A 19,731-nucleotide genomic window follows, 5' to 3' on the forward strand; every position below is an offset into this window, starting at 1 on the left:
TTTTTAAGTAACATACCCAAGGGGACTTGGTTCAGTTAGTGAATTTGCAGTAGGTTGTGCAGCTGTTCGTATACAGGTAGTAATCCAGATCACAGTTGATCACGTGTTATGATCCAATGATTGTTTGATGGTCTGAATGATAAGACTACAGAAGACTTTGTAACAGAAACTATTTAAAGTATTCAACTGAACTCTGTGCTTTTTTTTTTAAAAAAAAAAACAACTATTGAGGACCATGGCGTTCCAATGGGTTTGGATGTGATGGTTCAGAATTGTTTCTTTTCTCTTAATTACATTGGAACTTCAGTTTGAGTTTTCTCCATTCGACAATCTTCACTGAAGAATCTACATGAGAGATCTCTTATGAATGACAGCAGGACAGAAAAATTTTGAGCGGGAGTCAAGTCTTGTAATAAACCCACACAATCTATACGTTATACCATGTCTGAGTGAGGGGTGAATTCTGGTGCAGTGGTAACTCTGCTTAAAGATTTCTTTTCACTGCTGTATTCATAGCTGTATATTTGTATATTCTAGTATCTGTGAAAAGGTTGAGCTCATTGTAGCCTTCCCCTGGGTAGGGAATATTTAATGGGTTGTCTCTCATTTCTGCGTGCTTGCCTACCTTAATGAAACTGTCAGCAACCTAAGTTATCTAGCAGCTCTCTGCTCTTGTCGGAGGTTCAAAAGTTGGTAACAGTCACCCAATGGCAGACCTACATTCAAAGACCTTGACTATGTTTGGTTGCCCTAGGAAACCAACTGAAAATGAAACAAAACAGAACAACTCCACTCCTGCCAACAAAAGGATCTCAAAACCCCTATGTCCTTTATTTGTTGGCCTGAGAGACAGTCTGATACCTACATAAAGAATAGATTTTAAAGAATAGTACAGGTTACGTAGTAGAATCTCCTTAACTATTGTGAATGTGTAACACATTTCAAAACACACACAGTTAAAAAGCACAAAGTGGTGTAAAACAGAGCCAAAGCCTATTCCTTACAAGAGATCTGTGTGAAAAGCACACAGCAATTAATTGCCACTGTGCTGAAGTGAAGAAATGCTCATTCATGCTGCAGACTGCCAGGATATCCAGTGAGTTACAAAAGCCCGCTTATACAAAGCACCCTACTTTCTCAAGCAAAACGCATTACAAAATTGTGTTCCCCAGCCTTGAGTTCTCTCTGCTGCCCTCCAAGTGATGAGTTTTGTCTTTCTCTCTGGGCTTCCCTTTGCTTGAAAGAAAAGTGGGTCTTAAATGAGAATCCTGTGTTAGTTATCAAGGCGTTTGCAGTTTTCACACAAGCTGGCAGGTCAAATTAAAACTCATGTGAATACAAGGCTTCCTCTCCTTGCTAGATTTGAACTCACATGACTTAACTTGAAGTAGAGGATGTATTTTCAGTTTTGATTAAGACACAGCTGCAATAAATGGCATGAGTTGTTGCCAGCCAAATAAGAATGAGGTAAACAAGTATGAGCCTGAGGTTCATAGTAATGAACTAATTTGTCTCTCTCTTTTGTTTAGTGATATGTGAAAATGCAGATTGTGAAAGGCCACTTCTCTAATACACAGCTAATATTAAAAGAAATAGAAGATTAAGGCCAATGCTTTGTCCTCAGTTACTGTTTTAGATGAAGAGCATTGGAGCAATTAGGCCAGTGACCCAGGGCAGTGTAACTTGGATTGGAATCTGGCCCCAAGCAACTTGTTCAGGGTCATACAGTCAGTGCTTTCATCTCTGAGGTCTGTTTTCTTTCATTGCTTGCCTTGGAGACATAGGCAATTCCACAGTCCCAGAAGCAGCTCTACTTGTTCATTCATCAGGAGAGAAAATCCTCATGCCATATAAGAAGCTCCAGTTCCCTTCCTGCTCTGAAATCTGCCCTTTAGTAATCAATAGGGTGGAAGTCTGCTGAAAAATGTCACTTCCCTGTTTTCCAGCAAAATAGTACTAAGATAGCAGCCCTCCAAAAATACAGTACAAAATGAGTCTGAGCGCAGTCTGAAGTATGGCCAGGATTTCATAAGGAGGCATAGACACCTGACAAGATAGGCTTCTCCTGCCAATTGAATAAAGTACATGTGATAAACTGATCTGCTTTTATAGTAGTCTTTTTGATGTTGTTACTTGCTTTCAAAATCTGAAATTCCATGTAACTTAAGGTATGCATTATATGCAAATTACAGTATACATAAGTGGCTGTAAAGTTCATTTTAATTTTTAAATGACGTTTAAATTAAGCTAGAAGATGGCTTAGAGCTTTTTGCATCCCTTATTACCTTCTTTCCATTTCAGCATCTGAGAAATACTCATTTTAATTAAAATCTGTTTTTAAAATGCATCTTGTAGTCAACCCATGCTGCGAAGAGCCGCTTACCACCCATGCACTATAAGCTTGCTGTGCTGAACAAAATGGGAGTATTACTTTAATTAGTAGTAAATATTGTCATGGCTTAGTGTTTGTGGTCTACTATAATGTCCTGTTTGATTTCAAGAAGGTAGAATTGCAGTAGCCTAGCTTAAGTGATCAGAGGCATAAAAACTGATGGTGTGCCAGTAGGAGTTGCAGTGCAGATGTAGCTATTTTTGTCATGCTGCAATTCTCGTTCCACAGAAGGTTGCAGAGAAGCTTGTTTAGATTCAGTGTGATGAGGGATAGTAAAAAAAAAATAAACCCACATCTTTAGTGTAAGCAGCCTAAGAGAACTTCAGTGGGAACAGTATATCAATATCAATGTTTTTGCTATATGAGCCACTCAGCAGACAGGATGAGGAGCAAGGTGCTCATGTTTGGTGGTGGTATTCATTCTCTGTTTCAGTTTATCTGGCCAATTCAATTTACTTGGTTTTGATATCCATGGGTCATAAAAGGAGTTCCCACTGCTTCTCCTCAGTTGTCTACCACAAAGATTTGGTCAGGCCTTAGAGCATGTTAGGATCAGTAGATCTGCATATCTTAGGTAAGGGAAAAAGTAGGCATGATGGCATGTCAATTGAACCTTCTGGGCTAGGTGTTTTTTTAGCATCTTTCCCGGTCCTTAATGATGAAATGTGTACCTACATCACAACCTTCCAGCTGCACACTTTTATCTGATAATGTTATTCTTAATTTTTCATAATTTTCCCATGCATTTTTTTAACACAATGAAAATTAAATTCTGTGTGCACGCGTTTGTTTAGCTTAGCATTTTACTGAGAAAACACTCCTCAACTTATGAGTAATAAACATGTGCAAAGGAAAGAGGAAACACTGGGTAATGGGGGCTCAGCCTTGTGGAACACCAAGTACTTTACAGAAGCATAGGGACAACCAGTTTTCAGAAAAATGTTCTTTAAAAACTATCCACCAAGAGTAAGGGAAACTCTAAAAAGATATGATTGTATCAACAAAAGCTTGCATCTGTTTCCATTTTAGTACTCAGTCTATCTGAAAGTCTAGGGTTTTGGCTGCTATTGACATTCTGAAAATGTGGTTTAGTTTTGAAAGAGTAAAGTATAAATACTAAATGCTTCTAAGACATCAGGATATCCAATAATAATGTAATCTTAGTGAAAGAATAAGGTCAGCCTTGCCATATTAGCCTTGGACCAGATTTTTAGTCAGGTTTTGTCCTACGCTTTGGGTTTGTGGAGATCATGTGTGCCTCCACTTTCATCCATAGGTATGAATTATTAGATATTTACAGTCAAGTTTTCAGAAGCTCTCAAGTAACTCATCTTAAATCCTGTTGATTTCAGTAAGACTCTTCTAAATCATTTAGGTACTTCTGAAGATGTTACCAAGTGTTACTTAAATTTTTGCTTCAAGTAAAGAGGAGTCAAAAATCAAAGGAAGAATTAACACTAAATTGGAGCAATTGGCTGACAACAACAGAGGGCAACTCACAGTGATATAACTGAACTTTCTTTATAGTAATAAGAGGAAACAATTATTTTGAGAAGTTAGTTTAATGATGCAATGTAATGCATTATTTATTTTTAATTAAAATTAATCAAAATACAGTTATTGAATAACTTACCTTTAATTGCAGTTAGCAAGATAGAAATCCATCCACATTCAAGATTAAATGGTCCTGAGATGTTTGATCCTATTAGTGCTTTCAGAAATAATAACGTGGGAATAAGTGAAAAACTCTGAAGTATATGCAGAGAAATTATTCTGGAAAGTTGATACCTTTGAAAGTATCAGTCTAGAGGGTATTTATGAGTCAGATGTAGATTTTTTTTTACTTTAGGAGTTCAGAAACTAGCTGCAGTGTCATACTTCATTTTTCCCCCCTGTTCTTTTCCTTGTTTCTCTCTAGCAGGAATCTTACAAATTATCAGAGGTTGCTGCTGCATCATCTGAATCATCAGAAATGATGAATGTAATTTTGGAAATAATTAGAAGGGGTGGCTTCGGCTAGCTCTTAACTTCTATGACCTCCCTCCCCAGCCTCTGAAAAGAATTTAGACTCATCCAGGGCAAAGTTAAATATGAGAGCTAACTGCAGGTACTCAGATTATCTGGTTTAGGACACTGTCTTTCTTCACTGAGTGGTAAGTGAGCCTGAGGATTCTCACTGCCTAAAGTTGACGTTGGTCTTTGTTATTATTTTCTTTGTTCTTAGCATAGTAAGAGTATTGTGGTTTCCACAGCAGTATATCATATCAGTGTTGCAGAGGAACATTGTTGCAAGTCATATATATAAAAAATCTTTTGGAAAGTAGCCTTTGCTTTTGAATTAGAGGATGCATGTTTTGTATAAAATTTATTCCAGGTAGAGTACATTTGTTCTCCATGTGAGATGGAGGAATAATTGAGTGCAAAACTAGATGATCTGGAGACTGATCAGTACTTTACATAGGCATAATTTTGGGTACCCTCTCTGCTGAAAGAAATGGCTGTAGTAAAGGCAAAATTGTGCTCACAGACAACAGTTGTGTTCTCTTTGTTTTGCAATGTGGAATATTCCTGCTGAAGTCAATGGTAGATTAGTAGGAAACAGCTAAATTAAGTCTTGAGTTAAAATCAAGTAACAAGAGAATCTGAACGTATATGAACGTTTCAGAAACACTCAGTAAATACAGATATACATATTATAGTTGTACATTGGTCAGAGTGCACAGTATCTTACTAGAAAATGCACAACAGTAGTATCAGACATGGGGAAGAAATGGGGAGAAGATTTAGATTTAGAGGGGTTTATCCCTCTAAAGGGATTTATAGAGACAGGCATTTTCTCTTTATCTGATGTAGGAATTGGTTTTGCAAGGACATTTATTTAGAAACTATTCTTGAATGTGCTTTTAAAAATATAAAAATCTGTATTGGGAGTTAGTGTACCATGATTGTGGGGGTGAGGAGAGAGACATTTAAGAGTCTGAAACTATTCAGTCTCTTATTTGTACATGAAAAAAAGCACAAAGTGTGAATGTTACTTAAGTGGTTATGGATAGCAAGTTGAACTTTGAAATAGAATAGCTATCCTGGAGCTATTTGTTATGTGGCCTAACAAATAACACCCTTTCTTTGATAGTTTTGCAATTGTTATTGTATTTGTATTTCCTCTGTGTGATCAGTCTCTTTTGAACAAGGTGTTGTGGTGAACATTGAAATTCTTTATATTCAGGTTAATTATTTGCTTGGTAGGGACATATTGTCCTGTAAAACAGTTTTATGTAGCTAGCAATTGGACAGGGACCAGTTCATTCCAAAGCTTAGTTATTTTTACTTAGTTATATTTAAAGTATGAAGCTCATATGTAATTTCCTGTCATTTTCAATGGCTATACAGAAAGAAGAATTCTCCTTTCTATCGATTTTTTTCAGGAAATACAATGCCTCCACAGTAAGTTGGAGAGCTTAGTCTGAATTACAGCACTCAAATATTGTTAGTCTGTATAAGTTTTATAGAATTACAAACTTAATATTTCACCTCTGTAGAGCTGATATATGACCAATTAGCTGAATTATCAAGACAAGGAAAGGCAGAAATTTCCATTTCAGAAGGTGTAAAGATGTCTCTGTTCCTTTCATGGGAGTTACTGTTTCTACTTTATCAGTTGTTTTCAATTGTTATATCTGTATCTAGTAAGAGGATTTCTTATGTCATATCTATATGATCTTTGTGAAGTTGATCCCCCTTTATCAAACATATCTACTTCAAAAGGTCATAGCTAATGTCTCTCATTTGACATACATGTCTCTCATGTATTGAAAAAGTTAACTTGTGAAAAATGCTTTCTTTTACCTAATGTATATATTTTAAGATCTCCAAAAGGAGACATTTCAAAAAAAAGTGATTTGTATCACAAGGTTTTGTTCGGCTTCTAGTGTGTTTATTAAATGTGCTATTTGATCTGTGTATAAGGTAAACCTGATCTTCTGGGGTCTCAAAAATTGCTTCACCTTACAGTTTATTGCTTTATGCCTCTCAAGCTTATGTACATATCTTTTGATTTTCAGATACCTTCCCAGAATGTGTTAAGGATCCAGTGTTAGCTTCTAATACTGTGCTATCTGGGTACAGTTTCACCTTGCTTATTTTCTGTCTCACAAACCCTAGCCACATTTCCCTTATCAAACTCCTAGGTTTTCATGGAGCTGACATTTTACAGAAATAATTGCAGGGGTTAATATCTCGCGTGTCTCTCTACAGACAGTACAGAGCAGCACTTTGCACTATGTTCTGCATGACAACAGCCCAGATAAACACCAAACTACATGCACCAGATGAGTGAAATTACATCAGTGTGGGAGAATATTGCAGTGACATAGAAGTGGCATAATGACTGTTCCCCTGGCTTTCCTTTTCCAGTTGATGGTTGTGGGATATCACAAAGGCTTCCTTGTGCTTTTGGCATTCCCAGTTAGTTCAGTAACTTCCAGGTATCTCACCTCCCATAAAAAATTGCAGCAACCTAAAGGCTTCCAGGAAGTCCTTTAGCACCAACAGCCAGAGTTTGGATGAATGGAACAATTACAACTGAATCTAGTTGTCAGGTCACAGATCAGTGTTAGAGGTGGAGATTCTTCAGAAGCTTGGCATAATACACAGGCTTAGTGTTCTATACTGCCTGCATAGATAGTACCCCTGAAATAGAATCATAGAATCATAGACCAATTAGGGTTGGAAAGGACCTTAAGATCATCTAGTTCCAACCCCCCTGTCACGGGCAGGGAAACCTCACACTAAACCATGTCACCCAAGCTCTGTCCAACGTGGCCTTGAACAATGCCAGGGATGGAGCATTCACAACCTCCCTGGGCAGCCCATTCCAGTGCCTCACCACCCTAACAGGAAAGAATTTCTTCCTTATATCCAACCTAAACTTCCCCCATTTAAGTTTCAACCCATTACCCCTTGTCCTGTCACTGCAGTCCCTAATGAAGAGTCCTTCCCCAGCATCCCTATAGGCCCCCTTCAGATACTGGAAGACTGCTATGAGGTCTCCACACAGACTTCTCCAGGCTGAACAGCCCCAACTTCCTCACCCTGTCTTCATATGGGAGGTGCTCCAGTCCCCTGATCATCCTCGTGGCCCTTCTCTGGACTTGTTCCAGCACTTCCAGGTCCTTTTTCTGTTGAGGACACCAGAACTGCACACAATACTCCAGGTGAGGTCTCACAAGAGCAGAGTAGAGGGGCAGGATCACCTCCTTCGACCTGCTGCTCACACTCCTTTTGATGCAGCCCAGGATACGGTTGGCTTTCTGGGCTGCTAGCGCACACTGAAGCTGGCTCATTGACCAACACCCCCAAGCCCTTCTCTACACTGCAGGTCTGCTCTGAATCTCTTCTCTGCCCAACCTGTAGCTGTGCCTGGGATTGCTCCGACCCAGGTGTAGGACCTTGCACTTGGCATGGTTAAACTTCATAAGGTTGGCATCAGCCCAACTCACAAGCGTGTTGAGGTCCCTCTGGATGGCATTCCTTCCCTCCAGGGTATCAACTGAACCACACAGCTTGGTGTCATCAGCAAACTTGCTGAGGGCGCACTCAATCCCACTGTCCATGTCAGCGACGAAGATGTTGAACAAGACCGGTCCCAACACTGATCCCTGAGGGACACCACTTGTTACTGGTCTCCAGCTGGACATTGAGCCATTGACCACAACTCTTTGTGTGCAGCCATCCAGCCAGTTCTTTATCCACCAAGTGGTCCATCCATCAAGTTGATGTCTGATTGAAATACGTGCTTGGTATCACATAGGTTTCCATATTTCCCCCCCCCCCCATCACAAAGCCATTTTTGATCATACAAATGTCAAAAGATCTCATTTTTTGAAAGTGTGTTGAACTGTTTTCTTTCTTGTTCTGCTAGTGGTATGTTCAGAGAACAGCCGGTCTTCAGACAGACTTTGAGTAGGACCTCTTATTTACTTTAACTTTTGTCTAGCAAGTTTTAATTAAGCTTTAAATAAGTGCCTTGACTTTAAAAGTATTGACATTTCTGTATCTTAATTAGATTCTTGGGAATTATTAGATTACATGGCTTTTAACACTATGTTTATTTGAAATCTCTAAATACAGGCATGTCTTCTGGAAAATTAAACTGAGTTTTTTAACAGTTGTTTTTTTTGCAAATCATTGTGAAGTCGAAGTTTAAGAAACTGCTGTCCTCAAGTATTAGTTGTCACCTCGTCAGCTGAAAATGTGGTAGCTAAACTAGTGAGCTCTTAGGATGTTTCACTGTAACTTACAGCCATCACTACCAAGCATTCCACTGTTTGCGTTGTGTTTTGTTTTAAATCTAGACTGTGTTAAGTGCAAAGAGTGCTATCCTCAGATAAAGAAACTTCTTAATAGCAACCATTTCAGATGCAAGGACAAGCATGAGATTTACAAATTGACAGTCTAAAATGCCTTCATGGTTTTATGAATCCTTTGAGAATGTGTTTTCTCGAATGTGTTTTCATCCATGGCAATGGTTTGGCAGCTCAGGAGGGGCATAATAGTGATTTTTGAATGTCTGCCCCAGGAGGATCAGAAGTTCATGTTTCCCACAACATGACGCTAAAGACACTGAAGTTTCATTCCTGAGTACAAAAAAAAGGAACCAAATGATTTGTCTTGGTCCATACAACTGAAGATGCCCAATGAGGCAAGCCTATTTATACATGTTGAGGAGGGTTCATAATGTGTTTAAATTTTAAATGTTAAGTTACACTTCATTAAGCTGATGCAATTTGCATCTTGAGGGACAGAAGGACAAAGCATTAGCAGGAAACACAACTGACAAGAGATTTTAAATTATGCAAGGAAAAGCTATTTTACTGTTTCTTCTCCTTTCTGTTGGTTGTTCTCTTGGCGTGTTTGGGCTCAGTAAGATAAAGCACATTTACCTCACTTCAGAGGTGTGCAACTTTCCACCACTACTTAGGACAGCTCTGATTTTGGTGGCATGAGGGTTCAAACAGACCCCCTTTCTCCCCATTTATTCCAAATCTGGTTAGATATTTACATTTTTTTTCCACATACAAATTGAGTAAATTATTTTTGTCCAGATATAGGACAAATAGCTGATTTGGTTGAATCTAGACCCCATGAAGGGGAAATAGCTATCTGAAAAGCCTTCGTATATTACCTTGGTCATTTCCCCTAGTATTCAAGTCTAAATTGCAAAAAAAAAAGGTAATATTTTACAGCTATATTTTGTCATCCAGGATTACTGAAGGGATGCTTTCACAGCTCCAGCAGAGAGAAAAGGATTTTACCTGGCACTGCCTTCTAATTTCTCCAGATTTGATGGACATCACTGCAGTTGAATGAATATTTCACAAGTTTATTTCACACTGAGTAGAAGCAATCACACTTATTATGGCTGAAATATCTGTAGTTTTTCCTCTGATGATGGATGGCTATTATGTCATTGTATTCAGTCATTGCAGGTTCTGTATTCTGTGAATTTGTTTCTTGACTGCTGGATAATTTTTCATGCTTGCATAGTTCAGCAAGCTACATGGTTAAAGCTGCGAAAGGTGATGTATTAGTGTTATGGATGGAGTTAGGAAATAGGGTGTGATTTTATTGCTGAATACAAATTGCATGAGTTCTGAATACTTAGGAGTTCTTGAGTTCTACTGCAGTGTGTCTGGTATACAACCTTTCAGCATGAGACCGTATTTCTAATGTTTCCAACTAAATAATAACATTTGAACTATGGGATGTCTGTATAGGGATTGTATATTTTCATTAAATGCATATCATACTGCTGCAGTTAATTTTTTTCCATTATTAATGCTCAATAGCAGGAATGTGTTTGCCAAGGTAATATGAATCAAAACTTCTATAAGCAAGGTCAGAGGAACCCAGAAATGTATTATTTTATTGACCTGGTTTCATAAAACTCACTTCTGTGAGCTGTAAGTATGCTTAGAGGGTAGATTACAGACTAGCCCTTTCAGTATTTCTTTTGTGGATAACTAAGAGTTTGTATATGAAATTAAAAATCAGTAGGCACATACTCCCTTGCCCTGCTGTGAAGTTGCGTGGTTTTAGAACTAAGGGATAAAAAATGAACAAGTATTCTAAACTGATAAAAATTTGTGATTGCGAATACCCAGTAAGTACCAATAAGAGGGTGTGTTAAGGTTCTTTTCACCATCCTTCCACTGCTGCAGATGTAAGGGTTCAACTTGTTTTGAGTGATGAGGCAAACTAAAAAAACCCCATCATCCTTTTTCAGATCTTTTCAGTGTGGACTTAACAAATTCCAAGTCATCGTTTGTCACCAGTAGTGACAGATGAAAGCCACGAATTTTCAATGGGAATTTTCTGCCTTCCCCCCCCCCCCCACTTCAGAGATAATTTATGTAAGCAGAAGTTATAATGCGGATACTAAATTAAGTGTGTCTGTGTGTATATAAATAAAATTGGTTTGCTATCCATTTGCCAGCATTTTGGCTCAGCTGCAGCAGTGAGTATCATAACTGCTTTAAAATTGATTAGACAATTTAACTTGAAATTTAACTCTGGATATGGCAGAGAGAGATAAGCCTGTGAATAGGAGCATAAAACATTAATCCTGCAGTTCTCCAGCTGATCTCAATAAAGCTGGCATGTTGTATTTATTCTTTGGCTTTCAAGAAATTTAGTCTTTCACTTCCAGTGTGACCTATGCACACGTGAGTGGTCTTTGTCTTCCTATTACACGGGTCAAGAATCATTGGAACCTTTCACTTGTTCTAAAGGTGAACTGTTTTGTGGTTTTTTTGTTAAATTAGAGGTGTTTCTGCAGCACACAGGGGTGACATGCCTAGTATTTTTGGCAGGGGAGACCAGGTTTGTCTGACTAGTAGTTCTTTCTGCCCAAAAGACCTGAAAACAGTGACTCTATACAGTCCCACTGTGGCTTCCAGTGTTAAAGCAACATGAATGTGCACAATGAAATGGCTATTTTAACTGGACACTATTTTATTTTGATATGCAGCTGTTCAGAGCAGCATTTTCTACACCACTTTCATGTTCAGTTTTTGTCTGTGTTGTGATGCTTCATCAAAGAAAGATCAATTTAGCTTCAGTGAAGTGGCAAAGTGATGAACATGAAAGCAGCCAGATCTAAGTCCTTCTCCACATAGTTTCACATCCATATCAGCTGGAGTTTTTGAGTGCTTTAGGGAAACTATATGCTGGTTTTGAGTAAGTTCAGCTGCTCTTTCTGTTTTCAGTAGAGATCCTGTTTCCTGGTGTTGATCTATTCTTTAAGTTGATCCTGGTATAAAGAAGTGTCTTGAAGTGGATATGCTTTCCGGTATGAAAACCAGTTCAAAATGCTCACCAAACCACAAGCGGAAAAAAAGGCAAGGTACAAATGTGTTATCTCTTAGTCAGGTTTTGATCTCCATGACACATGTTATATCTGTCAGGTTTTGATCTCCATGACACTTACAGTACTCTTACAACACCCTTGAAGTCTCCAGTTTTAACTAGCAGGTAGTCTGCTAAGCAGTGTTTTGCAGCAACCAGCATTTTTAAGTGGTTTGGATGACAATACTATCACACTCTAACTGAACCCCCACTTGAACACCAAACAGTATTTTCTTAAACACCTGACTTCCAAGTTTAGCTCAAAGTTAACCTTGTGCTATTGAAAGTTCTGCCTGTTCTTACTATTTTGACTTATAATATGTAACTGTGTATTGTAGTAGTTGTGATGCTTTTATAATATTGATAAACTCTAATGGAAATATTCAGCATTATGTGCTTGTTATAAATGGTGTACATATATTATCAGACTGGATAGGATATTCTTACTCTCTGTGCTATCCTGTCATCTTAATTAGGGTGCAGTGATATTAAGCCCTCTATTTCACATTTTTATGTCATATTGCAGTACATCTCAGGACAGAATGCTGTTCCTAACATTGGAAAGCACTAGTTTTTTCAGAACCCACATTCCAGTTAGAGCTTATGCTCTACAAGAGAATGCTTCTTCAAAAATTCTTGGTGGTCTGAGTGCTAGGGTGTCTGCTGCATGGGTAAAGCTGATCACTGTATGTTTGGTTCCCAGGATCAGTCAAATCTAAGAAAGGAGGAGCGTACTCTGTCCTTTTCTATCTTGTTCCCATGCAATGGTATACCGGTTGGTATTCGAAAGTCACCATTACCAATGCTCACTGAATCATCCTCCTCCTTATTAGTACTATGTATCATTATCAGGTTCCTATTACTGCATGTCAACTTAACGGATTCTGACATGCAGGACAACACAAATATGTATCAAAATAGAAGTATGCATTACAAATATCACAGATATTTCGTATTTTAGATAGAAGGGAAACCAGAGTATTGCTTGCTAGTGATGATTGTGTTGTATTTTACTTTCTTGTTTAATATTCTGTTTATATTCTGTTTGTATTTAGAAATGTGTGAAATTATTTTTTCACTCTCAAAGAGCTTTAAATGCTTCAGGGAAGTGTTTATCTTGGATTTTGTTCCACCGTAAAGAAAAGGATATCTTAGCACTTAGTAATGCGAGTGGTTTCGTTTTCTTAGACTGATATTAAAATGTTGCTAAGGATTACCCAAAGATTTTCTGCTAGACATTTACTTAAACTATTATTCATTTCTTAAGCAACAAAATTAAAAGGATCAGGGGTGCAGACATCTAAAGGTGTATGCCAGCCATCAATTCCAATAAATGTACAGAAGACAATACCTATTTACAGAAGCACTTTTGCTCCTGAAAAAAGTCTTTTTTCATATCTGTTACTTGTTGTCAATGGTTATTTCTGCTTTGCAAATGTGTCCTGAAGCTTAAACTACTGTGGCTCTGTGTAACTTGACTAAGGCCCATAAGTATGGAGTACAGAAGGTCACTTTTGGGGAAAAGAAGTTGCACATCAACACATGGTGGATATATGTGGCTTGGATTTCCTAACTGCATGCCTGTTCAGTTACTTGGTGTTCTGGGATCCAAGTCTGTCCAGCTCTCCAGGTCTGAGAACTGCAGCAGCATCACTCTGTTCTCTGCTTAAGCACAGACCCTTGCTCCTAGGCAAGTGATCATATGTAACCCTTTCAGTGTACTTAGTAGAGGTTTGAGTCATTTTTCAAATAAAAAATGGTTATAAAAGAAAGCAGTGCCATTTTCTCCCTGCTGGCTTCCTGAAGTCTCACGTTGGGAAAAGCATTTACTGTGTATTTTATATGAACAGGAAGCTTTCAGTAATGACTGCTGTTTCTGCATCTACAGCAGCCAGTCCAGCTGTTGATAATGTCATTGTGGATGGTACAAATAGGGTAGGATTTTAGCAAGACTGTGCACTCTCTGACTTTGATGTTAGTTAAGAAGTAAAGAAAAAAAAAGGTGATAGGGTGTGTAAAAAATAGGTAACCTGTTGGATGTAAAGGCACAAAATGGAACAGGAAACAGAGAAGTGTTATTTTTGGTTCTTGAAATCATGAGTAAAATTACTTTCTTCAGAATACTAGCTGCAAATCTGTGGATTTTGCAAACTCTATGATTGAATTTCACATGTCCATGAGAATTTTGAACGAGGCTAACGTTAATATTCCTGCATTGAGGCGTTGGTGTAATTCTTTGACAGAGCATGTTGGGAGGTTGAAATGTCCCTAATGTTTCCAAGTCAAATTTTTATATTATTAGTGACCAGATTCACCTTCTGTGTCCAGGTTTTCATCAGTTATGGTGGAAATATAAATAGTATGTTTTTCTGTAATTAGATGTGACTAAAAACAATCCTGACAGTGTGTTGCCTCACGTCTCTGCATGAGCTTCCTGTCTTCCTCATCCAGACAGATTTTGGAACCTTTCTTTCTAACACAGGCTTTAGTCTTGTTTTTCTCCTTTGTTTCTTTATAATCTTATCTATGTTTGACTTTTTATTCTTTTTTTATGCTGTGTTTCTTTACCCCTTCTCTTACATCATCTTCGGTATTTTTTTCCTTTTTACCCACTCATTTTTCTCATATTTTTGCTTTTTTTAAAAATTGTTTATTCACTTTTGACTTGTGTCTTATGTAGTACGATATCACCTAATGTTTCTGAAGTTTAATGTTCATGGAATGCTCTACTACAAGGTAGCCTTGGGAACTAAGGGAAAACCTAGTTTTAGAACCTGTGATGCTTTTTGGGGTCAATGGTTATTTGTTCATCTGCCATATACCTTTAGAAAAATTAGAAAAAAAATCCCAAGAACACTGCAGGATCTCAACTGGGCAAACAGAATAGAAAGAATAGACCAGAAAATGAAACGGGTGTGTATGTCCCTTTTACTGTGGCTCAACAAGGTGAGCAATGTTAATTGTTTCATTGTGAAGGATACAGTACTTTATGTATACGTGTACGTACATATGCCATCTATAAATCTTGAAGAGATTGGGTTTACTTTGTTCTTGAAAAATAGATTTAGGATTAATATGATTTCTATTTATATTTATCTCACTGACAGGTACAGATAGGGCCATTATATGAACTGTGGATGTTGCTGCCATCTTAATAAAATGCTGTAGGACCAGATAGCTTCAAATGTTTTTTATTCTCAAACTGCAGCTGCACACAGTTGTGATATTAACCAGTCTCTGCAGCCTGCTTAGATGTTATTAGTGCTTATTCACGTGAGGAATTTCATCCCTTTCCAGCATTTTCCATCACTGACATGGACACTTGCATAATTGTAACTCATAGTTGCTTCTGAGTACCACCTATGAGCCTTTGTTGAAGGCTGCTCAGAAATGGGATTGTATCGGAACACAGAAAGCATATACCTAATAGTTCTTTAAATGAACAAATTGTGCTTTTTTTTTTTATGCAGGGAATAAATCACAAGATAGTGGGATTGCAGAGATGGAGGAACTTCCAGTGCCACACAACATCAAAATAAGTAACATCACATGTGATTCCTTCAAGATTTCTTGGGACATGGATTCTAAATCCAAGGACCGTATTACTCATTACTTCATTGATCTCAACAAGAAAGAAAACAAGAATTCCAACAAATTTAAACACAAGGTAATTTTCGTTTTAAAATCTCGAGTTTAAATAGCTGAATCTCAGTGTTTTATTAACCTTTCAAAGGCAAACCATGAGAGACACGTATTGGACATCCAGCAAAGGTGGGTTTTGACAATCTGATCGACTGTTTACTTTTTAACTCTGAATATCTTCTCCATCTCTAGCCTGTGTACACACAGATGCATTTATTTCAAATAAAACTGAATGTTACCTTTCCCTTCTTCATTTGAAAACAGTTTTTGTGACTGTACAATGTATTGCAAGACAGATATTTTTATTCCTGACTAGTTCTTAATCAGTATTTAAACAATTTATGTGTTTTGTGCCTGTCCTTGTTCAGCGACAGACTCATGAAAGCAACACATCTTTTCAACAGAAGAGTCACAAATTCTAATGCACTTCTAGAAGGCTTCCAGCAATTTTAGGTTGTAGCATTCAGCACTGTGACCTGAATATTCATCTGTCCTCTTTCCTCAAGCCACTGATGCAGGGACATACTGAATGCACTGCAGAATCTGTACTTATCAAGCCCAGCAAAATTTGCTTTGACCTCAGAATAGTTGAAATGCTGACATATCCATGGAAACATGGAATGAGATAGATAGAAGATTAAACAACACAATCATCTGCAAATTTAAAAACTATTTTGGCAATATCTCTAAAAGATAAGGTTTGCCAAGGCACAAATGCCTTTCATTTTATTAACCTACATGGGTTTTTCTAATTCATGTGCAAACTGGTGTAAAGTTGTAAAATTTGGTTTTGTATAAAGTGGAGCCACCTTGGCAGATCAAAACCTGTATACACTTCAAAACCTGTATCACAGCGATGAGACTAGTGTTAAAATGTTTGCAAATATATAAAGTATATTCAGCATACTCAGGGTATGCACAGTTTTATTATTTAAGACTATTGTTGTATCTGTGAAGGAGGAGTTTTCTATTGGTAGTAGTGTGCAAAGACTAAAATTTTAATAAGGCTTTGTCTTTTTCCCAATGCAGTTTGCATACCTCCTTTCTTTTTTTAAGACATTCTTCCCATGTAATAGGAAATGAGATATTCAGGTATTCAGCAGAACCAGGACTAGAACCTGGGTGTGCTGAGTTCCCAAAATGTGTCCTGAGAGCAGACTTGGAAAAGAGAAGGGTAAGATGAAATGGGAGAAAGTCAAAGCTGAAAAATAAAAGCTGCTGCTTTGGCAATGAAAAGGAACTGCAAAGCAGGCATCTTTTCCCCAAGAGGAGAAGAGGTTGTGTGACTTGTGTATTAGTTACTCAGTGCTTGCAGGTTGTTCTTATTGCCATCTAGGTACTTTCAGAGTTGTCTGGTGGGTGCTGGTGATGGAGAAGCCATTTGCTGCACCAGAATCCCTGCTGCCCTTGAGCTGGCATGTGACCTCCTTTGCACTTCTTTGGGGGCTCAGCCAGGAATGAGAGCTGAGCAGAAAAGAGATGAAGAAATGGAGAATCCCCAGAGGAATTCCAACATGAACATTTGAACATTTTTTTCTGAGGTCAGGGACCTGAAAAAAAATAAAATTAAATAAAGTGTTTGCTTAGAAAAAGAGCAACAAAATAAGAGTTTTGAAAAGCATCATATCTGCCCATCCTCCACAGCTGTGCAAGAGATAAAACCCTCTGCCCTCTGTTTAATATGGGGTTAAGTAGTCAGCCCCTTTTTTGGTACATTTGAAGAGTTTCCTGATACACAGCTCAAAGGTAAGGCTTTGATGCATGGGGGCAATGAGGCTTTTAATATTACATAAAAACTGGCGAAATTTATGGGGGGTAAAGCCATCACCAGTGTGTGGGCACAGAGACCTGACCCTATTGGAGGCAGTTTTTAACATAGCCAAAGAAAAGATGACAAGAAGACTAATGATTTTTACTGTCACAGCTGTTGACAGAATTAGCAGTAGCAAATTCAGTCCAGTGGGATGCCTTTGCAAGGCAGTTCCAGGGTGGCAGCTTTAAATGTCATTTGGGAGTTCTTTTATTTTCCCTTGTAATTTTTCCCAACTGTTATTTGATTTAAATAAGAATTAGCAAAAAAGAAATCAGGACAACAAAATGTTACCCTTGATTATCAGTCAGTCACATTTCAGTTCTTGTTACATCACAAGCTGCTAATTTTACACTTTGTTAATACAGAAACCAAAGAATATTTTTTGCTGACAGAAAAACAATGAAAGAAAGATATTTTTCCATAATAGAAGACAAGTACAAAAAAAAAAATGGTTTAAGTCTTGCTTACAGATCATGAACAGAAAATGTCTCTTTTCTATTTCTTTTTTCCTTAAGGGACTATTGTGCTGGTATTTATATAATGACTATGGACTAGTATTTATAGGTGGAGAGCTATGGATGTTATCTAAAATTCCTGCTTCTCACAAGGCAGCCATCTTATTATTCTGTGATTACTGATACATCCAAGAGTATATCTCTATCTGTCTATACCTCTCTCTATCACAGCTCCTCGGGTACACTGTGCAGAGAATCATTCGACTTCACTGAGTGTCCTTTCACCCACAGTTCTAGCATAAACTGCCCAGTTCTTCAATTGTTTTCTTCCCCTTTGTGGTCTGTGCTACAGCCTTTGATGTTGTGGAGATGAGGAATTTCAACAACAAGCAGTTATTCTTTGTTGCACTGTAGTGCGATACAATGGAAGAGCAAAAGAGTATCAATCTGAAATGGTGACTGGGTGGGAAGCAAGAGGTGCATTGCCAGGCGCAAACTGTCTAGCTGGATGGCTTGCTCTATCCCTTCCTCTACGTAAGGGTATTTTGATACATGTGAACCACACAACGTTACTCTTGCTATGATGTGTTTGATTTTATCTGTGAAGGTTTGGTTTGGAAGATTACAACAGCAGTAGAGGTGGACAGATTGACAGCAGAAGGAATTTTGTTTGAAAGAAAACTATGGCAATGAGAGCACAAGAAGCTCTTAAAGATATCCTTGTGCTCAGTAGCATGTCTTAGGCCCTAGTCTGAATTATATGTTTGGGTTATATATAACAGTATCAGTCTATAGTCACTTGGAACCAATAATATACATACAAGTTATCAGCATAGCTCTTTTATAGCAGACTGTAGACCACTGTCCTCTGCCACTGATATTTTTTATTATATTTATTTTTATTATTAATTTTCTTTGTATAATTTTCATTGCTGCAGCAATCAACTGTGAGACATAACTAAGGTTTGTGCAGGAGAGACAGGGGTTGGGAATTACATTGCAAAAACAATGGGTTGTGAATTGATTTGGTTGCATGCTGACTTGTGTATTGCTTTGTCTTTTTATTTCTGTCAGGATGTCCCTACGAAATTGGTGGCCAAAGCTGTTCCTCTGCCTATGACAGTCCGCGGGCACTGGTTCTTGAGCCCAAGAACAGAATACACAGTAGCAGTGCAGACAGCTTCAAAGCAAGTTGATGGTGATTACGTTGTTTCTGAGTGGAGTGAAATCATCGAGTTTTGCACAGCAGGTAATATTGCTGAGGAAACATGCACCACAGGATGTATGCAATTAACATTTGTTGTGCTGTCTGAGTGCGTCAGCCATCTACCAGTGCCAGCTAGGCTGGTAGAGTTAAAACAGTCACACTTGGAAACTAGAATTGTAACTTCAGGCTTTGCATGTGCTCAGGTTTGGTGCTTTAATGAGAGGCAGCTGGGCTGCCCCTTTGTTTTGCAGCAGTGTAGCTGCCCCAGAGTGCTGTGCCTGGCACCACTGCTTGTGCCAGGGTAGGAAAGCAGGCTAGTGAACCAAAGGGGAGCAGGGCCATTTGTATGCCTGCTGCTGGCTACTAGCACCAGCGGAGAGAACAGTGTGGCATCTCCCTAGCAGGTAGCTTGCTAAAGGCTGCTACTGCTCTCCCTCCTCTGGATGCTGCAAAGCCTGAGTACCACCAACACCTTGTCTCAATGATTAGTTTAGCCTGTCATTGATTTATAAGTAAGTCTTCCTTTGGATGTTTGTCGCCTAGTGCCGATGTGCTTACCTGTGTGAAAGCTGAGTGCTGAAGTGAGCTCTCTGAATCCCGTCTTGGCTGTGATACTGTTTAGACTGGGTCCTAAGCAAGCTATTTTTATTTTTATTTTAATTATTATTGTCTCACAACTGTGCACATTGTAGCAAACAGTTGATCAAATGGCATGAGCCAGAGAGGGCAATTCTCACCTCCTCTGCAGTCCCAAATACAAGGAAACCAGCTCTAACCAGCACAGGAAATTCTGAGCTGAAAGTTAGTGTAGGCTTGC

The 19,731-nt window shown here is 38.3% G+C and overlaps 1 protein-coding gene across 2 annotated transcripts in view; it reads left to right on the forward strand.

Annotated features, from left to right (window-relative positions):
- PHYHIPL (phytanoyl-CoA 2-hydroxylase interacting protein like) overlaps positions 1 to 19,731 on the forward strand; it is a 58,812-nt gene that overhangs the window by 34,046 nt on the left and 5,035 nt on the right. For both annotated transcript variants that reach the window (XM_057421493.1, XM_057421492.1), the window contains exons 2-3: positions 15,268 to 15,464; positions 18,782 to 18,956. In XM_057421493.1, coding sequence (XP_057277476.1) covers positions 15,300 to 15,464; positions 18,782 to 18,956 — 340 coding nt within the window. In that variant the 5' untranslated portion in view covers positions 15,268 to 15,299. The remainder of the gene's footprint in view (positions 1 to 15,267; positions 15,465 to 18,781; positions 18,957 to 19,731) is intronic.

The sequence above is a fragment of the Pezoporus wallicus genome, unplaced genomic scaffold (assembly GCF_028554395.1).
Source record: "Pezoporus wallicus isolate ANWC-B61680 ecotype Strahan unplaced genomic scaffold, APGP_CSIRO_Pwel_v1 contig_4816, whole genome shotgun sequence".
NCBI classification, from domain to species: Eukaryota; Metazoa; Chordata; class Aves; order Psittaciformes; family Psittacidae; genus Pezoporus; species Pezoporus wallicus.